Raw genomic sequence first — 25823 nt, 5'->3', positions numbered from 1 at the left:
AGTTCTGGTCAGACCCACCCTGAGCACTGTGTCCAGTTCTGGTCAGACACACCCTGAGCACTGTGTCCAGTTCTGGTCAGACCCACCCTGAGCACTGTGTCCAGTTCTGGTCAGACCCACCTTGAGCACTGTGTCCAGTTCTGGTCAGACCCACCTTGAGCACTGTGTCCAGTTCTGGTCAGACCCACCTTGAGCACTGTGTCCAGTTCTGGTCAGACCCACCTTGAGCATTGTGTCCAGTTCTGGTCAGACCCACCTTGAGCATTGTGTCCAGTTCTGGTCAGACCCACCTTGAGCATTGTGTCCAGTTCTGGTCAGACCCACCCTGAGCATTGTGTCCAGTTCTGGTCAGACCCACCTTGAGCACCGTGTCCAGTTCTGGTCAGACCCACCTTGAGCATTGTGTCCAGTTCTGGTCAGACCCACCTTGAGCATTGTGTCCAGTTCTGGTCAGACCCACCTTGAGCATTGTGTCCAGTTCTGGTCAGACCCACCTTGAGCACTGTGTCCAGTTCTGGTCAGACCCACCTTGAGCACTGTGTCCAGTTCTGGTCAGACCCACCTTGAGCACCGTGTCCAGTTCTGGTCAGACCCACCTTGAACATTGTGTCCAGTTCTGGTCAGACCCACCGTGAGCACTGTGTCCAGTTCTGGTCAGACCCACCGTGAGCACTGTGTCCAGTTCTGGTCAGACCCACCTTGAACATTGTGTCCAGTTCTGGTCAGACCCACCCTGAGCACTGTGTCCAGTTCTGGTCAGACCCACCTTGAGCACTGTGTCCAGTTCTGGTCAGACCCACCGTGAGCACGGTGTCCAGTTCTGGTCAGACCCACCTTGAACATTGTGTCCAGTTCTGGTCAGACCCACCCTGAGCACTGTGTCCAGTTCTGGTCAGACCCACCCTGAGCATTGTGTCCAGTTCTGGTCAGACCCACCTTGAACACTGTGTCCAGTTCTGGTCAGACCCACCCTGAGCATTGTGTCCAGTTCTGGTCAGACCCACCTTGAACATTGTGTCCAGTTCTGGTCAGACCCACCCTGAGCATTGTGTCCAGTTCTGGTCAGACCCACCTTGAACATTGTGTCCAGTTCTGGTCAGACCCACCTTGAACACTGTGTCCAGTTCTGGTCAGACCCACCCTGAGCATTGTGTCCAGTTCTGGTCAGACCCACCTTGAACATTGTGTCCAGTTCTGGTCAGACCCACCCTGAGCACTGTGTCCAGTTCTGGTCAGACCCACCTTGAGCACTGTGTCCAGTTCTGGTCAGACCCACCTCGAGCACTGTGTCCAGTTCTGGTCAGACCCACCTTGAGCACCGTGTCCAGTTCTGGTCAGACCCACCTTGAACATTGTGTCCAGTTCTGGTCAGACCCACCCTGAGCACTGTGTCCAGTTCTGGTCAGACCCACCTTGAACATTGTGTCCAGTTCTGGTCAGACCCACCTTGAGCATTGTGGCCAGTTCTGGTCAGACCCACCTTGAGCACTGTGTCCAGTTCTGGTCAGACCCACCTTGAGCACTGTGTCCAGTTCTGGTCAGACCCACCTTGAGCACTGTGTCCAGTTCTGGTCAGACCCACCTTGAGCACCGTGTCCAGTTCTGGTCAGACCCACCTTGAGCACTGTGTCCAGTTCTGGTCAGACCCACCTTGAGCACTGTGTCCAGTTCTGGTCAGACCCACCTTGAGCACCGTGTCCAGTTCTGGTCAGACCCACCTTGAGCACTGTGTCCAGTTCTGGTCAGACCCACCCTGAGCACTGTGTCCAGTTCTGGTCAGACCCACCCTGAGCGTTGTGTCCAGTTCTGGTCAGACCCACCTTGAGCACTGTGTCCAGTTCTGGTCAGACCCACCTTGAGCACTGTGTCCAGTTCTGGTCAGACCCACCTTGAGCACTGTGTCCAGTTCTGGTCAGACCCACCTTGAGCACTGTGTCCAGTTCTGGTCAGACCCACCTTGAGCACTGTGTCCAGTTCTGGTCAGACCTCGCTACGTTACATCAATGACTGCACTTCAAAAGTACTTCATTGGCTGTGAAGCACTTTGGGATGTCATGAAGTCACGAAAGGAGCTATAGCGATGCAAGTGCTTTCTTTATTTGAACAGTGTGTGAAGGATCATAATCAGCGAACTTCATGTGAGAGCAATGCCGTTTATCCAAAGTATCTTTGATGTATGTTGTGGTTAAGGATCTGTGTTTACATCATTTACAGCCCTGTCCATACTACAGCCAAGAAATGTCTGTTTGGTGGATTAGTGTGCATATAACATTCCTCTCTCTGCTATTTCAGGCAAGATTATCCCCATGCCCTGCTCCATTTAAATCAAACAGGTGAACACCCCTATTTAAATAGTGCCTGCGGAATGTCATGGGAACACGTTGGAGGAGAGATCAATTATCGCCCCGTTTGGTAGGCGGGAAATGTAGCACCAGGCCAGCGTTCCACTTCCTTCTTGGAGCAGTAACGGGGCGCACCCTTCAGCAGCGTTGCTCACTGGGCCATGCAGCACTCCGTGTACAAACGGCCTTTCCCTTCCTTAAAGGGACGGGCTTACGCTGCAGGCACTGCAATTTAAAGCTCACCTACCTGGCCCCACATGGAGCGGTGGGCCCGCGCGATTAGCCCAGCACTTGAGCAGAGCGATCTTGGGCAAGACCCCGTGAGAAAACGGAGGAAAATATCAAAAACCCAGGTATGTTTATTTTCACTTACCCCAGCCACCTTGCCTTTAAACATCGCCCGGTCACGGCCGCCCTGCCTTTAACCATCGCCCCGGTAATGGCCGGCCGGCCTGCCTTTAACCATCGCCCCGGTAACGGCCGCCCTGCCTTTAACCATCGCCCCGGTAACGGCTGGCCTGCCTTTAACCATCGCTCCGGTAATGGCCGGCCGGCCTGCCATTAATCATCGCCCCGGTAACGGCCGGCCTGCCTTCAACCATCGCCCCGGTAACGGCCGGCCTGCCTTTAACCATCGCCCCGGTAATGACCGCCCTGCCTTTAACCATCGCCCCGGTAACGGCCGGCCGGCCTTTAACCATCGCCCTGGTCACGGCTGGCCTGCCTTTAATCATCGCCCCGGTAACGGTCGCCCGCCCTGCCTTCAACCATCGCCCCGGTAATGGCCGGCCTGCCTTTAATCATCGCCCCAGTCACGGCCGGCCTGCCTTTAACCATCGCCCCGGTCACGGCTGGCCTGCCTTTAATCATCGCCCCGGTAACGGCCGCCCGCCCTGCCTTTAACCATCGCCCCGGTAACGGCTGCCCTGCCTTTAACCATCGCCCCGGTAATGGCCGGCCTGCCTTTAATCATCGCCCCAGTCACGGCTGGCCTGCCTTTAATCATCGCCCCGGTAACGGCTGCCCTGCCTTTAACCATCGCCCCGGTCACGGCTGGCCGCCCTGCCTTCAACCATCGCCCCGGTAATGGCCGGCCTGCCTTTAATCATCGCCCCGGTAATGGCCGGCCTGCCTTTAACCATCGCCCCGGTAACGGCCGGCCGCCCTGCCTTTAATCATCGCCCCGGTAATGGCCGGCCTGCCTTTAATCATCGCCCCAGTCACGGCCGCCCTGCCTTTAACCATCGCCCCGGTCACGGCCGGCCGGCCTGCCTTGAACCATCGCCCCGGTAATGGTTAAAGGCAGGCCGGCCGTTACCGGGGTGAAGGTTAAAGGCAGGGCGGCTGGGCGATGGTTAAAGGCAGGGCGGCCATCGCCCAGTAACGGCTGGCTGCCCTGCCTTTAACCATCACCCCGGTAACGGCCAGCCTGCCTTTAATCATCGCCCCGGTAACAGCCGCCCTGCCTTTAACCATCGCCCCGGTAACGGCCGGCCTGCCGATCCGCACCTCTTGCGGTTGTCGGTGTTTGCGCTCGGCACTGCTGCAGGGGATGGAAGTGAATTTCGGCTCCGGGGCACTAACAGGGCGATGCGCGTGGCGATAATGTCACGGTCTCTGGGCGCAGGCTATCTGGGGGCGGCAACGCTGTAGCGCCGCTGCTGAACTCCCGCCCAATATGGCGGGTGTCGTTGTCAGTGCTGTGCCGGGCGCTAACACATTTACGGCCCATTAGCGCCCACCCGGCTGCGGTAACGGGAGGCGCATATGCACTGAATTTCTCGGCAGTTAAGTGTTCATCCACGAATGAAGGAAATTTCTGGACTTGTGCATTTTCAGAAAAATCTGAACTCCTGGAAGGAGATGCTGGATTGGACAGAGGTTACCATGGTAATGTCTCAGCACTTTTCTGATGTCTTGTCTTTATTTCCTGTTACAGATGGACACGGCCTAATGACGACGACTACACCCGAGGCTGCTGGCAGCGATACAGCCATTATTGCAGGTATGGTGTGCTCTGGGTCCACCTCCTGACAAACGGGGACCCACTTGTCCTTTTCTGTTAACCTCTGACCTCTGTCACTTTGAACTCAGGCAAGCAAGGAACAGAGAAGTCGAACTGTGAATTTTCTTCCGTTCTAAAGTCGGTGTCAGAGCTCCAGAACCAAAATTGAATCCAGTCGATGTAGGTCTGGGCTGGTAGGCGGTTAAAGCAGGTCTCTGGACTTTGTATACAGTCTAAAAACCAACAGATGGCAGGGTACGGACTGAGACCATTTCATGGAATTACAGTGTAAAGGTTCACACGCAGTACTGTTTAACTAAGCAAGGTACAACCTTGTCTCTGCTTTATTTAGGCCTAAAATGCCTGACTCACAAAATGGCTGGCCTTTTATACCAGAGCAGCACCATGTGCATGCTGCTCAGTGGCCTCCAACAATGACACCATCTGGTGGCTACAAACAGCATGTACATACATGGCACACAGAAATGGCAGCACAGAAGGAGGCCATTTGGCAGAGATGCAGTTTCCTGGGGTTTCAGTTCGGAAGATAGTTTTGCTGCCGCTGAAAATGCGTTGAAAACCAATCAGTGTCTCCATTTCCACTGATAAATTCCCAGAATTCTTTGGGTGGCGAATCAGTAAAAAAAAAAACACGCCCGAATTTGAGAAAAAGTCCCCCAGATTTCCCGCGTTTTCTTACCAGGCCTGGGAGATGCGCGCACTTGCCATCTTTGACATCAGTGGAGTCGCTGTGTGCTGTACATGCGGAGTGGAGGTGACTGAGGGGGTGTGCGTACCTCCCCACACCCCACTTTCAGCAGCAATAGAAACGCGGGCTGTGCAACTTTGATTGTGTGAAGACCTGGGCCGTCGTCAGGTCCTCCTGTGGGGGCAACATTCCAGATACGACAGCGAGCATCAGTCCTTCCTTCCCAGTGCAGCCTGCCGATGGCCAACACTGCTCGGACACAGCGACCACACTGATCCTCCCCTGAAAACCAAGCTCATCAATTAACGGCTGACCTAAGTCACACACCAAACTGATAGGTCCTTGCTATACAGTATAAATGCACACGATAAATACAGTATAAATGCTTGAGAGGTCAGTCTGTGACCTGTCCTTTATTTCATAGCACTCAAGTGATGGAAGTGGGTGGAGCTTCCCCTTTTATATCTGAAGGTCCAGCTTAGGAGTGTCTCCCAGAAGTTCACCACCTCGTGGTCAGTGTTCTCACAATGTACAACTTAGGTCAGATTATACATGGGTTACAATGCTGGTTGAATACATGGCACAAACCATTGCTTGCTACCAACTGTTCCCCTGTGCATAGTCCCCAGAAATGTATATTACTCCACCAGCATAGTCGCAGATAAATGCCTGAAGCTACAACAAGAAACACAACTTCTTCAGTTTTAGTTGAAAAAAAATAATTTGAAGGAAACCATCTCGGGGTTAAGATTTGCCCCCATAGAATCAGAAAGAAAGAAAGAAAGACTTGTATTTATATAGCGCCTTTCATGGCCTGAGGACGCCTTACAGCCAACATTTGAAGTGCAGTCACTATTGTAATGTGGGAAATGCAGCAGCCAATTTGCGCACAGCAAGCTCCCATAGACAGCAACGTGATAATGACCAGATAATGTTTCAGTGATGTTGATTGAGGGATAAATATTGGCCCAGGACACACAGAAACAGAGAAAATAGGGGCAGGAGTTGGCCATTCGGCCCTTCGAGCCTGCACCACCATTCAAGAATATCATGGCTGATCATGCAACTTCAGTACCCCATTCCTGCTTTCTCTCCATACCCCTTGATCCCTTTAGCCGTAAGGACCACATCTAACTCCCTTTTGAATATATTTAGTGAATTGGCCTCAATAACTTTCTGCGGCAGAGAATTCCACAGGTTCACAATTCTCTGAGTGAAGAAGTTTCTCCTCATCTCGGTCCTAAATGGCTTACCCCTTATCCTTGGACTGTGACTTCTGGTTCTGGACTTCCCCAACATCGGGAACATTCTTCCTGCAGCTAACCTGTCCAATCCTGTCAGAATTTTATGTTTCTATAAGATCCCCTCTCATTCTTCTAAATTCCAGTGAATATAAGCCTAGCCGATCCAGTCTTTCTTCATATGTCAGTCCTGCCATCCTGGGAATCAGTCTAGTAAACCTTTGCTGCACTCCCTCAATAGCAAAAATGTCCTTCTTCAGATTAGGAGACCAAAACTATATACAATATTCAAGGTGTGGTCTCACCAAGGCCCTGTACAACTGTAGCAAGACCTCCCTGTTCCTATACTCAAATCCTCTCACTATGAAGGCCAACATGCCATTTGCCGCCTTCACCGCCTGCTGTACCTGCATGCCAACCTTCAATGACGGATGTACCATGATACCCAGGTCTCGTTGCACCTCCCCTTTTCCTAATCTGTCACCATTCAAATAATATTCTGTCTTCCTGTTTTTGCCACCAAAGTGGATAACCTCACATTTATCCACATTATACTTCATCTGCCATGCATTTGCCCACTCGCCTAACCTGTCCAAGTCACCCTGCAGCCTCTCAGCATTCTCCTCACAGCTTACACTGCCACCCAGCTTAGTGTCATCTGCAAACTTGGAGATATTACATTCAATTCCTTCGTCTAAATGTATATTGTAAAGAGCTGGGGTCCCAGCACTGAACCTTGCGGCACCCCACTAGTCACTGCCTGCCATTCTGAAAAGGACCCGTTTATTCCTACTCTCTGCTTCCTGTCTGCCAACCAGTTCTCTATCCACATCAATACATTACCCCCAATATCATGTGCTTTCATTTTGCACACTAATCTCTTGTGTGGGACCTTGTCAAAAGCTTTTTGAAAGTCCAAATACACCACATCCACTGGTTCTCCCTTGTCCACTCTGCTAGTTACATCCTCAAAAAATTCCAGAAGACTTGTCAAGCATGATTTCCCTTTCATAAATCCATGCTGACTTGGACCGATCCTGTCACAGCTTTCCAAATGCGCTGCTATTTCATCTTTAATAATTGATTCCAACATTTTCCCTACCACTGATGTCAGGCTAACCAGTCTATAATTCCCCGTTTTCTCTCCCTCCTTTTTTAAAAAGTGGTGTTACATTAGCTATCCTCCAATCCATGGGAACTGATCCAGATTCTATAGAATGTTGGAAAATGATCACCAATGCATCCACTATTTCTTGGGCCACTTCCTTAAGTACTCTGGGATGCAGACTATCAGGCCCTGGGGATTTATCGGCCTTCAATCCCATCAATTTCCCTAACACAATTTCTTGACTAATAAGGATTTCCTTCAGTTCCTCCTTCTCGCTAGACCCTCGGTCCCCTTGTATTTCCGGAAGGTTATTTGTGTCTTCCTTAGTGAAAACAGAACCAAAGTATTTGTTCAATTGGTCTGCCATTTCTTTATTCCCCATTATAAATTCACCTGATTCTGACTGCAAGGGACCTACATTTGTCTCCACTAATCTTTTTCTCTTCACATATCTATCGAAGCTTTTGCAGTCAGTTTTTATGTTCCCTGAAAGCTTAGTCTCATACTCTATATTTTCCCCCTCCTAATTAAACCCTTTGTCCTCCTCTGCTGAATTCTAAGTTTCTCCCAGTCCTCAGGTTTGCTGCTTTTTCTGGCCAATTTATATGCCTCTTCTTTGGATTTAACACTATCCCTAATTTCCCTTGTTAGCCACAGTTGAGCCACCTTCCCGGTTTTATTTTTACGCCAGACGGGGATGTACAATTGTTGAAGTTCATCCATGTGATCTTTAAATGTTTGCCATTGCCTATCCACCGTCAACCCTTTAAGTATCATTTGCCAGTCTATTCTAGCCAATTCACGTCTCATATCATCGAAGTTATCTTTCCTTAAGTTCAGGACCCTAGTCTCTGAATTAACTGTGTCACTCTCCATCTTAATGAAGAATTCTACCATAGTATGGTCACTCTTCCCCAAGGGGCCTCGCACAACAAGATTATTAATTAGTCCTTTCTCATTACACAACACCCAGTCTAGGATGGCCACCGGGGATAACTCCCCTGCTCTTTTTCAGAATAGTGCCATGGGATCTTTTACATCCAATAGAGGGCAAACGGGGCCTCTGTTTATCGTCTCATCTGAAAGACAGCACCTCAGTGCTGCACCGGGGTGTCAGCCTAGATTCTGTGCTCAAGTCCCTGGCGTGGGACTTGAACCCACGCCTTGCTGACTCAAGCGAGAACACGACCCACTGAGCCACCTGCTAACAGCAAAAATTAATCCAAAGTTTGATGTTGAGCCGCAAAAAAAGAGGGTTCTGTGACCTTTGTAAATAATGATTGACTAGTTTTATTAGCTTACGTGTGCTCTTCAGTGTTCGTGACGTTCATTTTCCCCTCAACCACAAATGTGGGACCAACTGAGAATCTACTCAAACCTAGCAAGCTGGGAGAGGCATGAAAACAAGTGACTTTTTCATAAAAATATGAAAAGCATCAACTTTCCCCTGAGTTATGTCGCCACCCCCATCACCACACACCACAGGCTGACCCGCAGACCTTGCTCCAAGTCTCTACCAGCACCACCATTATATGAGAGCAGCCTGCTTGACTCCCGCTTCAATTCTCCCTCCCGACTACCTGAGATCAAACCAGCACCCGTTCCCCACCATAGCCCAGCCGAGAGAGCGAGAAATCGCCATGGTTGGAAGTGGCACCGTGTGTTCCACTGGCATCATCCCAGGTTACAGGTTAAAGGTTAAATGTGAAGTACATCTCTGGTAGGAAGGTCAATATTCTGATGTTCCAGCATCGGTTTTCTTTTGGCCAATGTAAGCGCGCGCCTGTTCTAAACATGGAGCTTTGAAGTGCTGGGGACTGTAGGCCGAGCCCTGTTTGGGATCGGGAACATCTGCAAGGCGGGACTTTTTGCACCAGGCACGAAAGTCCCGTCTCGCTCGTGAAAGTGGGGTTATCACCCCCGACTGGAGCGCAAAATAACGTGTTTCACTTCCTGTCGGGGGCACTCGCGGGGCAGACGGGGCGAGAGCAGGGCACAGCGTAGCACTGCCCCGGGGGAGGGGCTCCTCCCTTCATTAAAGGGGAGGGCCCAAGTTGCCAGCTCTGTGGGGCCTTACCTGGACCACTGGGGAGCAGAGGTGCTGTGCAATCAGCCCCGCACTCGAGCGGAGCGCCGGGCTGCCAGATCGCGCACGGACCCCGCGTTCAAAGAGGCACAAGTAAGTCGGCACATTTTTTATTGACCCGCCCGCCACCTCCCCTTTAACTTGCGCCCCGCGAGCCTCCTGCCATCGCCCGGCGTAGATTCAGAGGGGTGCGGGACAATTTCCGTTCCGGGACGAAAACGGGGCACCCCGCTCCATTGCCGGCGCAGTGGAGCGGGGCGCTACGGGTTACCATCGCTAAATCGCCGCCGAATTCAGCGGGAGGTGTTGGCGGTGCCGCGCCCAGGTGAAATGTAAACTCAGGACTGATAGCAGGGAGAGAGGGGGAGGAGGAGCGAGGGAAGACACAGAGCGAAGTGAAGATTGAGAAAGGGAAGTATTGGAGAAAGGAAGGTAGAGGAGGGAGAGAAGTCACGGAGCCGAGAGGGATCGAGACAGACTGAAGTGGAGCAGTAGAGGCAGAGAAAGAGGAGAAAGTGAAGGAGGAGATAGAGTTGGACAGAAGCAAAGCAAAGGAGCACAAATAGCAAGGCTCAAGGCTTCCCAGAAGAGCGAAGGAGATTCACTCTGCAAAGTACTGCAGATATTAAAAGTTCTACTTCCCATCTCCAGCTACATGTCACTGTTACACAGAAAGCCTTTCCTGTTGTGAACGCTTTCTTCTGCAATCATTGTCCTGTGTTTAATTTCCTTCTTTCTTCACTCTCTGGTGTTATTACACCAACCACCCAAACAATTACATCTGCTCCCGCGATGTCCCCATCGCACGGACATCTGATCCACAGCCAGCTTTCACTCCCGAATCAGGTCTGTACCGTGGCTCAGTGCTGATGCTCTGGGTCAGCAGGTTCAAACCCCACTTCACAAACATCAGCCCATAATCCAGGCTAACGCTGCAGTGCAGTGCTGAGGGAGCGCCGCACTGTCGGAGGGGCAGTGCTGAGGGAGCGCCGCGCTGTCGGAGGGGCAGTGCTGAGGGAGCGCCGCGCTGTCGGAGGGGCAGTGCTGAGGGAGCGCCGCACTGTCGGAGGGGCAGTGCTGAGGGAGCGCCACACTGTCGGAGGGGCAGTACTAGAAACATGGAAACAAAGAAAATAGGTGCAGGAGTAGGCCATTCGGCCCTTCGAGCCTGCACCGCCATTCAATAAGATCATGGCTGATTATTCCCTCACTACTCCTTTCCTGCTTTCTCTCCATACCCCTTGATCCCCTTAGCCATGAGGGCCATCTCTAACTCCCTCTTGAATATATCCAATGAACTGGCATCAACAACTCTCTGCGGCAGGGAATTCCACAGGTTAACAACTCAGTGAAGAAGTTTCTCCTCATCTCAGTCCTAAATGCCCTACCCCTTATCCTAAGACTGTGTCCCCTGGTTCTGGACTTCCCCAACATCGGGAACATTCTTCCCATATCTAACCTGTCCAGTCCCGTCAGAATCTTATATGTTTCTATGAGATCCCCTCTCATCCTTCTAAACTCCAGTGTACAAAGGCCCAGTCGATCCAGTCTTTCCTCATATGTCAGTCCAGCCATCCCGGGAATCAGCCTGGTGAACCTTCGCTGCACTCCCTCAATAGCAAGAACGTCCTTCCTCAGATTAGGGGTAAGCCATTTAGGACCGAGATGAGGAGAAACTTCTTCACCCAGAGAGTGGTGAACCTGTGGAATTCTCTCCCATAGAAAGTTGTTGAGGCCAATTCACTAAATATATTCAAAAGGGAGTTAGATGAAGTCTTTACTACTAGGGGGATCAAGGGGTATGGCGAGAAAGCAGGAAGGGGGTACTGAAGTTGCATGTTCAGCCATGAACTCATTGAATGGCGGTGCAGGCTAGAAGGGCCGAATGGCCTACTCTTGCACCTATTTTCTATGTTTCTATGTTTAGGAGACCAAAACTGAACATAATATTCCAGGTGAGGCCTCACCAATGCCCTGTACAACTGCAGTAAGACCTCCCTGCTCCTATACTAAAATCCCCTCGCTATGAAGGCCAACATACCATTTGCCGCCTTCACCGTCTGCTGTACCTGCATGCCAACTTTCAATGATGAACCATGACACCCAGGTCTCGTTGCACCTCCCCTTTTCCTGATCTGCCACCATTCAGATAATATTCTGCCTTCGTGTTTTTGCCCCCAAAGTGGATTACCTCACATTTATCCACATTATACTACATCTGCCATGCATTTGCCCACTCACCCAACCTGTCCAAGTCACTCTGCAGCCCCTTAGCATCCTCCTCGCAGCTCACATCGCCACCCAGTTTAGTGTCATCTGCAAACTTGGAGATATTACACTCAATTCCTTCATCCAAATCATTGATATATATTGTAAAGAGCTGGTGTCCCAGCACTGAGCCCTACGGCACTCCACTAGTCACATAGAAACATAGAAAATAGGTGCAGGAGTAGGCCATTCGGCCCTTCTAGCCTGCACCGCCATTCAATGAGTTCATGGCTGAACATGCAACTTCAGTACCCCCTTCCTGCTTTCTCGCCATACCCCTTGATCCCCCGAGTAGTAACGACTACATCTAACTCCTTTTTGAATATATTTAGTGAATTGGCCTCAACAACTTTCTGTGGTAGAGAATTCCACAGGTTCACCACTCTGGGTGAAGAAATTCCTCCTCATCTCAGTCCTAAATGGCTTACCCCTTATCCTCAGACTGTGACCCCTGGTTCTGGACTTCCCCAACATTGGGAACATTCTTCCTACACCTAACCTGTCTAAACCCATCAGAATTTTAAACGTTTCTATAATGTCGCCTCTCATTCTTCTGAACTCCAGTGAATACAAGCCCAGTTGATTTAGTCTTTCTTGATAGGTCAGTCCCGCCATCCCGGGAATCAGTCTGGTGAACCTTCGCTGCATTCCCTCAATAGCAAGAATGTCCTTCCTCAGGTTAGGAGACCAAAACTGTACACAATACTCCAGGTGTGGCCTCACCAAGGCCCTGTACAACTGTAGCAACACCCTCCCTGCCCCTGTACTCAAATCCCCTCGCTATGAAGGCCAACATGCCATTTGCTTTCTTAACCGCCTGCTGTACCTGCATGCCAACCTTCAATGACTGATGTACCATGACACCCAGGTCTCGTTGCACCTCCCCTTTTCCTAATCTGTCACCATTCAGATAATAGTCTGTCTCTCTGTTTTTACCACCAAAGTGGACAATCTCATTTATCCACATTATACTTCATCTGCCATGCATTTGCCCACTCACCGAACCTATCCAAGTCGCTCTGCAGCCTCATAGCATCCTCCTCGCAGCTCACACTGCCACCCAACTTAGTGTCATCTGCAAATTTGGAGATACTACATTTAATCCCCTCGTCTAAATCATTAATGTACAATGTAAACAGCTGGGGCCCCAGCACAGAACCTTGCGGTACCCCACTAGTCACTGCCTGCCATTCTGAAAAGTACCCATTTACTCCTACTCTTTGCTTCCTGTCTGACAACCAGTTCTCAATCCATGTCAGTACACTACCCCCAATCCCATGTGCTTTAACTTTGCACATTAATCTCTTGTGTGGAACCTTGTCGAAAGCCTTCTGAAAGTCCAAATATACCACATCAAATGGTTCTCCCTTGTCCACTCTACTGGAAACATCTTCAAAAAATTCCAGAAGATTTGTCAAGCATGATTTCCCTTTCACAAATCCATGCTGACTTGGACCTATCATGTCACCTCTTTCCAAATGCGCTGCTATGACATCCTTAATAATTGATTCCATCATTTTACCCACTACTGAGGTCAGGCTGACCGGTCTATAATTCCCTGTTTTCTCTCTCCCTCCTTTTTTAAAAATTGGGGTTACATTGGCTACCCTCCACTCCATAGGAACTGATCCAGAGTCAATGGAATGTTGGAAAATGACTGTCAATGCATCCGCTATTTCCAAGGCCACCTCCTTAAGTACTCTGGGATGCAGTCCATCAGGCCCTGGAGATTTATCGGCCTTCAATCCCATCAATTTCCCCAACACAATTTCCCGACTAATAAGGATTTCCCTCAGTTCCTCCTCCTTACTAGACCCTCTGACCCCTTTTATATCCGGAATGTTGTTTGTGTCCTCCTTAGTGAATACCGAACCAAAGTACTTGTTCAATTGGTCTGCCATTTCTTTGTTCCCCATTATGACTTCCCCTGATTCTGACTGCAGGGGACCTATGTTTGTCTTTACTAACCTTTTTCTCTTTACATATCTATAGAAATTTTTGCAATCCGTCTTAATGTTCCCTGCAAGCTTCTTCTCGTACTCCATTTTCCCTGCCCTAATCAAACCCTTTGTCCTCCTCTGTTGAATTCTAAATTTCTCCCAGTCCTCAGGTTTGTTGCTTTTTCTAGCCAATTTCTATGCCTCTTCCTTGGCTTTAACACTATCCTTAATTTCCCTGGTTAGCCATGGTTGAGCCACCTTCCCCGTTTTGGGGAACACTGCACAGTCAGAGGGTCAGTACTGAGGGAGTGCTGCACCTTTGGAGAGGCAGTGCTGAGGGACTGCTGTACTGTCGGAGGGTAAGTACTGAGGGAGTGCTGCACTGTTGGAGGGGCAGTACTGAGGGAGTGCTGCACTGTCGGAGGGGCAGTACTGAGGGAGTGCTGCACTGTCGGAGGGTAAGTACTGATGGAGTGTTGCACTGTTGGAGGGCCAGTACTGATGGAGTGTTGCACTGTCGGAGGGTAAGTACTGAGGGAGTGCTGCACTGTTGGAGGGCCAGTACTGAGGGAGCGCCGCACTGTCGGAGGGGGAGTGCTGCACTGACGGAGGTGCTGTCTTTCGGATGAGATGTTAAACTGAGACACTGTCTGCCCTCTCAGGTGGACATAAACGATCCCACGGCACTATTTTGAAGAAGAGCAGGGGAGCTCTCCCCGGTGTCCTGGCCAATATTTATCCCTCAACAAACATCACTAAAACAGACTAACTGGCCATTACAAAGTATTTACAGCTCAGTAATAGACCATTCGGCCCAACAGGTCCGTGCCGGGGTTTATGCTCCACAGCAGCCTTCACCCCCCCCCTCTTCATCTCACCCTATCAATACAGAAAGCACATGGTATGTTGGCCTTTATTACAGGAGGATTTGAGTATAACAGTAAAGATGTCTTACTGCAATTATATAAAGCCCTGGTGAGACCACACCTGGAGTATTGTGTACAGTTCTGGTCTCCTTACCTAAGGAAGGATATACTTGCCATAGAGGGAGTGCAGCGAAGGTTCACCAGACTGATTCCTGGGATGGGGGGATTGTCCTATGAGGAGAGATTGAGTCGACTCGGCCTATATTCTCTCAAGTTTAGAAGAATGAGAGGTGATGTCATTGAAAGATACAACATTCTTACAGGGCTTGACAGGGTAGGTGCAGGGAGGATGTTTCCCCCGGGCTGGGGAGTCTAGAACCAGGGGACACAGTCTCAGGATAAGGGGTTGGCCATTTAGGACTGAGATGAGGAGAAATTTCTTCACTCAGAGGGTGGTGAATCTTTGGAATTCTCTGCCCCAGAGGGCTGTGGAGGCTCAGTCTTTGAGTATGTTCAAGACACAGATCGATAATTTTTTGGATATTAAGCGAATCAAGGGATATGGGGATCGGGCAGGAAAGTGAAGATAGAAGATCAGCCATGATATAATGGTAAGTACTGCAGGGGATAGAATACGGCCTGGACTAGTGTCGATCGCCTGGATGGGTCGGAGAGGAATTTTCCCAGATTTTTTCTCCCTAAATTGGCCTGGGTTTTTATCTGGTTTTTGCCTCTCCCAGGAGATCACATGGCTCCGGTTGGCATGGAGTGTAGAATGTTTCAGTATAAGGGGTGTCGCAGTTGTGTGGGGCGGACTGGTTGGGCTGGGTGCTCTATACCTTTCCGCCATTGTTCATTGTTCATTGGTTTATATGTAACCTTCAGGGCTGCTGACCGAGGGCCGTGCGGCTCTTTGTTGGCCGGCACGGACACGATAGGCCGAAATGGCCTCCTTCTGTGCTGTAAATTTCTATGTTTGTATGATCTCATTGAATGGCAGAGCAGGCTCGAGGGGCCGAATGAACTACTGCTGCTCCTAATTCTAATGTTCGTATATTCACCATATGCTTCTTTTCCTTTCTCCTTCATGTTTATCCGGCTTCCCCTTAAATACATCAATACTACTTGTCTCAACCCCTCCCTGTGGCAGCGAATTCCACATTCTCACCACTCTCTGGCTAAAGAATTGTCTCCTGAATTCCCCATTGGATTTATCAGTGACTGTCTGATATTGATGGCCCCGAGTTCTGGTCTCCCCCACAAGTGGAAATATCTTATCCACGCCTACCCTATCGAACCCTCTCACAATCTTGAAGACCTCTAACAGACCATGCCTCAGCCTTTTCTTTCGAGAGAAAAGCACCCCTTCAGTCTGTGCACATTACTCCGTGTGTGGTCTGACCAAGGTTCAATTCAAGTTTAACATCACTTCACTGCTTTTCAATTCTACCCCTTGAGAAATGAACCCCCGTGCTTGTTTCTTTTCATGGCCTTATTAACCTGTGTCGCTAGTTTTAGTGACTTATGTGTCTCTGCCCCCAGATCCCATTGCTCCTTTACCCCATTTAGACTCGGGAGGAGAAATTTGTGAGCGGCCCGTTTAAAAGTTGGAAAAATTAACGGCAGGCACGAATGTTTTTTTTTAACTTTTAAAAAAAAATTTCGGTTTCAAGAAATCAACCGCCCCACTTCCTTCCTGGAGCAGTACAGGACACAGGCGGGGTGGTGAATGGTACAGCCCACCGCGATCCGAGGCTCCTCCCTCTCTTAAAGTGAAAGGCCATCGCTGCAGGTCCTGCATTGGGCCCAGTGAGCTGGTCTGTGACAAAGCCCCGATTTCCCCCCCCCGCCCCCCGATCAGTCCCACACACTGCAGCAGCTGATCCATGGGGCCAGGTCCTGCATTGGGCCCAGTGAGGTGTTCCCTCACACAGCCCCGATTCCCCCGATCAGTCCCATACACTGCAGCAGCTGATCCATGGGGCCAGGTCCTGCATTGGGCCCAGTGAGGTGTTCCCTCACACAGCCCCGATTCCCCCGATCAGTCCCACACACTGCAGCAGCTGATCCATGGGGCCAGGCCCTGCATTGGGCCCAGTGAGCTGTTCCCTCACACAACCCCGATTCCCCCGATCAGCCCCACACACTGCAGCAGCTGATCCATGGGGCCAGGCCCTGCATTGGGCCCAGTGAGCTGGTCTGTGACAAAGCCCCGATTTCCCCCCCCCGCCCCCCGATCAGCCCCACACACTGCAGCAGCTGATCCATGGGGCCAGGTCCTGCATTGGGCCCAGTGAGCTGTTCCCTCACACAGCCCCGATTCCCCCGATCAGTCCCACACACTGCAGCAGCTGATCCATGGGAGCAGGTCCTGCATTGGGCCCAGTGAGCTGGTCTGTGACAAAGCCCCGATCAGCCGAGTGCCGGGCTGATCCATTGGGGCAGCAAACAAGGCAAAAAATTGGAAAGAGAGATTTGACATTTTATTTACTTGCCTCGGCCACCTTGCCTTTAAGCATCGCTCCCGAAGGGCCCGGCCTCTCGATGGACGCCTCCTGCAACTGTCGGTGTTGTCGTCCGGCGATGCTGCAGGGGGAGAACCCAAGTTCAGGTCCAGGACGATGTGCACGGTGATACTGCAGGGGGAGAACCCAAGTTCAGGTCCGGGGTGATGTGCAGTGACACTGCAGGGGGAGAACCCAAGTTCAGGTCCGGGATGATGTGCACAGTGATACTGCAGGGGGAGAACCCAAGTTCAGGTCCGGGGTGATGTGCACAGTGATACTGCAGGGGGAGAACCCAAGTTCAGGTCCGGGACGATGTGCACAGTGATACTGCAGGGGGAGAACCCAAGTTCAGGTCCGGGGCGATGTGCAGTGATACTGCAGGGGGAGAACCCAAGTTCAGGTCCGGGATGATGTGCACGGTGATACTGCAGGGGGAGAACCCAAGTTCAGGTCCGGGGCGATGTGCAGTGATACTGCAGGGGGAGAACCCAAGTTCAGGTCCGGGGCGATGTGCAGTGATACTGCAGGGGGAGAACCCAAGTTCAGGTCCAGGACGATGTGCACAGTGATACTGCAGGGGGAGAACCCAAGTTCAGGTTCGGGGTGATGTGCACGGTGATACTGCAGGGGGAGAACCCAAGTTCAGGTTCGGGGTGATGTGCACGGTGATACTGCAGGGGGAGAACCCAAGTTCAGGTCCGGGGTGATGTGCACGGTGATACTGCAGGGGGAGAACCCAAGTTCAGGTTCGGGGTGATGTGCACGGTGATACTGCAGGGGGAGAACCCAAGTTCAGGTCCGGGATGATGTGCACAGTGATACTGCAGGGGGAGAACCCAAGTTCAGGTCCGGGGCGATGTGCACAGTGATACTGCAGGGGACGGAACGCAAGTTCAGGTCCGGGATGATGTGCACGGTGATACTGCAGGGGGAGAACCCAAGTTCAGGTCTGGGACGATGTGCACGGTGATACTGCAGGGGGAGAACCCAAGTTCAGGTCCGGGGTGATGTGCACGGTGATACTGCAGGGGGAGAACCCAAGTTCAGGTCCGGGATGATGTGCACGGTGATACTGCAGGGGACGGAACGCAAGTTCAGGTCCGGGGTGATGTGCACAGTGATACTGCAGGGGACGGAACGCAAGTTCAGGTCCGGGGTGATGTGCACAGTGATACTGCAGGGGGAGAACCCAAGTTCAGGTCCGGGGTGATGTGCACGGTGATACTGCAGGGGGAGAACCCAAGTTCAGGTCCGGGGTGATGTGCACAGTGATACTGCAGGGGACGGAACGCAAGTTCAGGTCCGGGGTGATGTGCACAGTGATACTGCAGGGGACGGAACCCAAGTTCAGGTCCGGGGTGATGTGCACGGTGATACTGCAGGGGGAGAACCCAAGTTCAGGTCCGGGGTGATGTGCACGGTGATACTGCAGGGGGAGAACCCAAGTTCAGGTCCGGGGTGATGTGCACAGTGATACTGCAGGGGGAGAACCCAAGTTCAGGTTCGGGGTGATGTGCACAGTGATACTGCAGGGGACGGAACCCAAGTTGAGGTCCGGGATGATGTGCACAGTGATACTGCAGGGGGAGAACCCAAGTTGAGGTCCGGGATGATGTGCACAGTGATACTGCAGGGGGAGAACCCAAGTTCAGGTCTGGGGTGATGTGCAGTGATACTGCAGGGGGAGAACCCAAGTTCAGGTCCGGGATGATGTGCACAGTGATACTGCAGGGGGAGAACCCAAGTTCAGGTCCAGGACGATGTGCACAGTGATACTGCAGGGGGAGAACCCAAGTTCAGGTCCGGGGTGATGTGCACGGTGATACTGCAGGGGACGGAACGCAAGTTGAGGTCCCGGACATTACAGAGTCGATGTGCCTGGTGACATCATGGTCTCTGGGCGAAGGAGATTGGGATGCAACGCTGTACCACCATCGTCAAACCTCCGGCGAATATTGCGGGAGCCGACCTTCTCGCCCGGTTGGTAAGTATCTCCTCGAGGTCATAATGGGAGGTGCTAACGAGGCCAATTTCTCGGCCTTATTCTGACTCTTTGGGGCCGAACTTTTTCAGCCGATTGCTCGCTGCCTCCCACTGCTGCCGACATTCCTCATGGCGATCCGCCCAGTGCCACTTTGGAGGTGGCCTGGAGCGGGCGGGAGGGGAGAGCTGCCGGGAAGCGCCTGCTGACGTCAGCGGACGGCTGAGTGGCGCAACTGAGCTCCCGCCCGCTGAGCTCCCAGATTCCTGCCGGCAGGACTCGGCGGGAGTCAGCGGCAGAACGGGGGTGGGCCGCTGGCTGGAGGCCGGTCTGTCCCCAACGGTGAGTCTGGAGAACCTGAAAAAAAGGTAAGTGACCATTTTAAGTTATTTTTTTCAATCAGCAGCGACTCACCTGCACGGGGTCCCCCGAAGGTCTTCCGATAGTTTTTGTATTTGTTACTCTTGATTTGTTTTCCAGCTCTTTGACCCTCCTGTGGGCCCGACTCCTTCCTCGGTGGCACTTGGGCGGCAAGCGCCAAGCCGCCGAGGATGAGAGCTCTTGCGGCTGCCGCCAGGATTAGCAGCATACGTTGTCCATTTGCCCCCCGCCGACCTTCGAGGGACCTTGGCCAGAATATCCCGCCCAAAGTACCGTCTGGTACCTCAGCGGCACTTGGGCAGGCGGAGGCCTTGATGAAAATCAGCCCCTTTATTCTTCCTACCAAAATGCACCACCTCACACTTACCGATATTAATTTGTCAATTAAACGCCTATTCTGCAAGTTTATTAATGTCTCTTATATCTTGTAGCATTCTCTCTTGGTATTAACTGTACCCTCTAATTTGATGTTGTCTGCAAACTTTGAAACTGTACTTCTGATTCTCCCATTGTGACATTGCTTCTTTGTGGGAGCTTGCTATGCGCAAATTGACTTCCGACATTACAACAGCGACTACTCTTCAAAAGTAATTCATGGACTGTGAAGCGGATTGGGGCATCCTGGGGTTGTGAAGGGGGCGATCTTTCTCAATCCAGTACCCCGCGGGCACTGCCATACATTACAGCACACACCTGGGGTACAACGTGCCCCCCACCTGGAATGGGGCACACTCACCCTGTTTCTGTGGTTTTCACCGCAGCTGCGGTTCAGGTTGACTCTTTGGGGGATTTTTTTATTTTGATCCGGAAGCCGGTGAGTGCACCTGAGGGCCGATGGCGCTGGCGACAGCAATGAGGGGCGGAAGGTAGCGGTGCAGGGTCACCGTCGCGATGATGTCATCACGGCGCCGCGTCACCCCGGCTCTCCCCGGCACTTAAAGGGGAGAGCCGGCGCGATTTTTAAACTGGGCCACCAGGGAGGGTTTCGGCCGGGCCAGTGGCCTGGCACCCAAGAGGGGTTGCCAGGCTGCCCGCTGGCGGCCCGGCCAAACCCGGGGGCACAATTGTCGGGCTGACCTGGCAGTCAGCCGACCAAAAAAAAAACATGGTGGCAGCGGGAGTGTGCCCTCCCCTTTAAGGGACGCCGCACCCCCGTGCAGAAGGCCACAGCCTCACTGGACCACCGGGGAAAGCTTGTTTTGGCACCGTCGGGCCGGCCAAAGATTTTCCGAGGGGAATGTCGCCAGCAGGGGGCGGTGGGGTTAGAGTGGCGGTACACACGGTGATGACGCACTTACCGCGTCGGTAGCAGCGGAGCGGTAAGGGGGGATAGGGGCATTGCTGGGAAAACTCAGGAGGGCAATTCAGTTTTTATAACATAATCTTTAGACATCTGCACACTATCAGCGGCCATTCCACCAAAAGTCAGCGGCCTCTCCATGCCGATTTGAGGCGTTAACAGGCCTTAAGGAGATGAAATTTGGGCCCCCAGGGTCTCTATAACCCTGGTATTGACGCTCAGCCCTAACCTGTCTGTGATCCATGTAAACCAGCTTTAGTTTGGTAGGTTCTGTGTTTAACCATCTCACCCTCTCCACGTGCAGGAGTGATAACGGCGGTGGTGATCAGCGTTCTGTGCCTGGCCGCCCTCCTGTTTCGCTACATGTACAGACAGAAGGGCAACTACATCACCTACGAGCAGGAGAATGAGCCAGGCACCATGTCACTGCAGATCGAGGACACCCTGACCGAGGAACAAAAGGAATATTTCATCTGACCGCGGGGGCGTTTATGAAGGACAGTGCGCTGTCCGACTGCTGCACCATGCAGAACTCACTGCTAAATCACCGTCAATGGCGGAGCAGGCTAGAGGGGCCAAGTGGCCCACTCCTGCTCCTATTTCTTATGCTCTTATAAAGAAACCAGGTTGTTTGATATGATTGAGTGATCAGTGTCCAAAATGCCCTTTGGATATATTTTGTCCTAACAGTTTATAATGTTCTGGTAAAAGGGGTTTTTGTTCAATATATAGATAAGGGTTCTCTCTGCTCAGAAACTCCCTAATCTATATAAAATTATAAGGAAAGGTTCACAGAACCCAGCAGCATTAAAATACATAGATGCAATGCAGGGGATGAATTGAAGTGATGTTTTTCACTGTTTTCAGTGCCATTAAAGAGTATTTAATGCCCGGTTTCTCTGGGTTAAATTAAGGACGTGTTTATTTGTACTGCAAAAATGGCCAACAGGCTCCTCCCCTTATTTCTGATTGGTCCCCTTGGAGGATAAGCCACACCCTGAAGCTTCCCCCGCTCCCAGCCCCTCTCTCTCACTTCCTACCCCCCCAGCCTCTCTCTCTCTCTCTCCCGCCACAACCCAGTCTCTCTCTTCCCCCCCTCCCACCCAGTCTCTCTCTTTACCCGCCCCTCCACCCAGTCTCTCTCTCTCCTCCCCCCCGCCGCCCCAGTACTGAGGGAGCGCCGCACTGTCGGAGGGGCAGTACTGAGCGAGTGCCGCACTGTCGGAGGGGCCGTACTGAGGGAGCGCCGCACATTCGGAGGGGAAGTACTGAGGGAGTGCCGCACTGCCGGAGGGTCAGTACTGAGGGAGCGCCACATTGTCGGAGGGTCAGTACTGAGGGAGCGCTGCACTGTTGGAGGGGCAGTACTGAGGGAACACCGCACTGTCGGAGGGTCAGTAATGAGGGAGCGCCGCACTGTCGGAGTGACAGTACTGAGGGAGTGTCAGTAATGAGGGAGCGCCGTACTGTTGTAGGGGCAATACTGAGGGAGCGCTGCACTGTCAGAGGGACAGTACTGAGGGAGCGCCGCTCTGTCGGAGGGGCAGTACTGAGGGAACACCGCACTGTCGGAGGGGCAGTACTGAGGGAGCGCTGCACTGCCGGAGGGTCAGTACTGAGGGAGCGCCGCTCTGTCGGAGGGGCAGTACTGAGGGAGTGCTGCACTGTCGGAGGGACAGTACTGAGGGAGCGCTGCACTGTCAGAGTGGCAGTACTGAGGGAGTGCTGCACTGTCGGAAGGACAGTACTGAGGGTACACCGCACTGACGGAGGGTCAGTACTGAGGGAACACCGCACTGTTGGAGGGGCAGTACTGAGGGAGCGCTGCACTGCCGGAGGGTCAGTACTGAGGGAGCGCCGCATTGTCGGAGGGGCAGTACTGAGGGAGCGCCGCTCTGTTGGAGGGACAGTACTGAGGGAGCGCTGCACTGTCGGAGGGGCAGTACTGAGGGAGCGCTGCACTGTCGGAGGGGCAGTACTGAGGGAGCGCCGCTCTGTCGGAGGGACAGTACTGAGGGTGCACCGCACTGACGGAGGGACAGTACTGAGGGAACGCCGCACTGTCGGAGGTGCTGTCTTTTGGATGAGACGTTAAACCGAGGCCCTGTCTGCTCTCTCAGGTGGATGTAAAAGATCCCACGGCACTATTTTGCAGAAGAGCAGGGAAGCTCTCCTCTGTGTTGGGTGTCCTGGCAAATATTTATACTTCAATCAACATCACTAAAATATGTTGAAGGGGCTCCCTTCGGCCCCCCCTCCCCCCCTGATCTTTTGTACTTTGTTTCTCTGTGTCTCCAGTGGTAGCTGGTCATTATTCTGCTTTTCACACCCTATCGAGACGAACCTTTTTCTAACGTCTTCCATTACCATCTCAATTGGGCCCAGCATCCCTTGTGTCTCTAATCTCTCATACCTTGTCGGAGGTGCCGTCTTTCTGATGAGATGTTACACCGAGGCCCCAGGTGGATGTAAATAATCGAATGGACACTATTTTGAAGAAGAGCTGGTGGTTTCTCCCTGGTGCCTTGGCCAATATTTATCCTTCAGTGCAAAACAGATGATCCGATCATTATCACATTACTGTTGGTGGGAGCTTGCTGTGCAAAATTTGCTGCCGTGTTCCCTGCATTTCAATAGTGATCATCATCATAGGCAGTCCCTCGAAACGAGGATGACTTGCTTCCACTCCAAAAAAAGGACGAGTTCACATGGTGTTTTTATGAAGGACCCAAACTACATCCTGAAGGGTGGAAGATGCCTGCACGTGGATTTTTTTTAACATGTGGTGGCCGTTGCACACAAGCCACCACATGGGCTTGACAGAGCTAGGTCTTGGTCAAGTGGCAAGGGTTAACCAGAATGTCTGGAGACCAGCTCTACTGCACGGACCGAGTGCGCACACATATCGCAATGTGGGCTGGGCCCGTGCTGCCCCTGGGCCCCTGACCCCGAACTCACGCCTCTCCTGCGCCCCGATCACGTCCCTCCATGATCTCTCGCCGCTCCTTCTCCCCGACCTCGCCGCTCATAGAAACATAGAAAATAGGTGCAGGAGTAGGCCATTTGGCCCTTCTAGCCTGCACCGCCATTCAATGAGTTCATGGCTGAACATGCAACTTCAGTACCCCATTCCTGCTTTCTCGCCATACACCTTGTTCCCCATAGTGGTAAGGACTTCATCTAACTCCTTTTTGAATATATTTTAGTGAATTGGCGTCAACAACTTTCTGTGGTAGAGAATTCCACAGGTTCACCACTCTCTGGGTGAAGAAGTTTCTCCTCATCTCGGTCCTAAATGGCTTACCCCTTATCCTCAGACTGTGACCCCTGGTTCTGGACTTCCCCAACATTGGGAACATTCTTCCTGCATCTAACCTGTCTAAACCCATCAGAATTTTAAATGTTTCGATGAGATCCCCTCTCATGCTTCTGAACTCCAGTGAATACAAGCCCAGTTGATCCAGTCTTTCTTGATATGTCAGTCCCGCCATCCCGGGAATCAGTCTGGTGAACCTTCGCTGCACTCCCTCAATAGCAAGAATGTCCTTCCTCAGGTTAGGAGACCAAAACTGTACATAATACTCCAGGTGTGGCCTCACCAAGGCCCTGTACAACTGTAGCAACACCTCCCTGCCCCTGTACTCAAATCCCCTCGCTATGAAGGCCAACATGCAACAAAAAGGGCCACTGAATATAAAGGGGCTGCAGGAGGGGTCAAAACTAAAAATCATGGATTAAAAACTAGTATTAAAACACTCTACCTAAACGCACGCAGCATTCGAAATAAAGTAAATGAGTTGACGGCACAAATCATTACAAATGGGTATGATTTGGTGGCCATTACAGAAACGTGGTTGCAGGGTGGCCAAGACTGGGAATTAAACATACAGGGGTATCTGACAATTCGGTAAGATAGACAAGAAGGGAAAGGAGGTGGGGTAGCTCTGTTAATAAAGGATGATATCAGGGCAGTTGTGAGAGACGATATTGGCTCTAATGAACAAAATGTTGAATCATTGTGGGTGGAGATTAGAGATAGTAAGGGGAAAAAGTCACTGGTGGGCATAGTTTATAGGACCCCAAATAATAACTTCACGGTGGGGCGGGCAATAATCAAGGGAATAATGGAGGCATGTGAAAAAGGAACAGCAGTAATCATGGGGGATTTTAACCTACATATCGATTGGTCAAATCAAATCGCACGGGGTAGCCTGGAGGAGGAATTCATAGAATGCATACGGGATTGTTTCTTAGACCAGTATGTTACAGAACCTACAAGGGAGCAAGCTATCTTAGATCTGGTCCTGTGTAATGATACAGGAATAATAAACGATCTAGTAAAAGATCCTCTCGGAATGAGTGATCACAGTATGGTTGAATTTGTAATACAGATTGAGGGTGAGGAAGTAGTGTCTCAAACGAGCATACTATGCTTAAACAAAGGGGACTACAGTGGGATGAGGGCAGAGTTGGCTAAAGTAGACTGGAAACACAGACTAAACGGTGGCACAATTGAGGAACAGTGGAGGACTTTTAAGGAGCTCTTTCATAGTGCTCAACAAAAATATATTCCAGTGAAAAAGAAGGGTGGTAAGAGAAGGGATAACCAGCCGTGGATAACCAAGGAAATAAAGGAGAGTGTCAAATTAAAAACCAATGCGTATAAGGTGGCCAAGGTTAGTGAGAAACTGGAAGATTGGGAAAATTTTAAACGACAGCAAAGAATGACTAAGAAAGCAATAAAGTAAGAAAAGGTAGATTACGAAAGTAAACTTGCGCAAAACATAAAAACAGATAGTAAAAGCTTTTACAGATATATAAAACGGAAAAGAGTGACTAAAGTAAATGTTGGTCCTTTAGGACATGAGAAGGGGGATTTAGTAATGCGAAATGTGGAAATGGCTGCGACCTTAAACAATTATTTTGCTTCGGTCTTCACAGTGGAAGACACAAAAACCATGCCAAAAATTGCTGGTCACAGGAATGTGGGAAGGGAGGACCTTGAGACAATCACTATCACTAGGGGGGTAATGCTGGACAGGCTAATGGGACTCAAGGTAGACAAGTCCGCTGGTCCTGATGAAATGCA

General features: G+C 51.4%; 1 protein-coding gene across 1 annotated transcript; it reads left to right on the top strand.

Annotated features, from left to right (window-relative positions):
• Positions 1-3292: 3292 nt before the first annotated feature.
• On the top strand, positions 3293-21647 carry LOC139240799 (small cell adhesion glycoprotein-like). The gene is made up of 3 exons (XM_070869277.1): positions 3293-3425; positions 4282-4347; positions 21039-21647. Exons 1-3 carry the CDS (start codon positions 3293-3295, stop codon positions 21209-21211), a joined length of 372 nt encoding a protein of 123 aa, XP_070725378.1. The 3' UTR covers positions 21212-21647.
• The last annotated feature ends 4176 nt before the right edge of the window (positions 21648-25823 follow it).

The sequence above is a fragment of the Pristiophorus japonicus genome, chromosome X, assembly GCF_044704955.1.
Source record: "Pristiophorus japonicus isolate sPriJap1 chromosome X, sPriJap1.hap1, whole genome shotgun sequence".
NCBI classification, from domain to species: domain Eukaryota; kingdom Metazoa; phylum Chordata; class Chondrichthyes; family Pristiophoridae; genus Pristiophorus; species Pristiophorus japonicus.
Note: the sequence above shows the minus strand (reverse complement) of the source record. Positions and strands in the feature narration are given on the sequence as shown.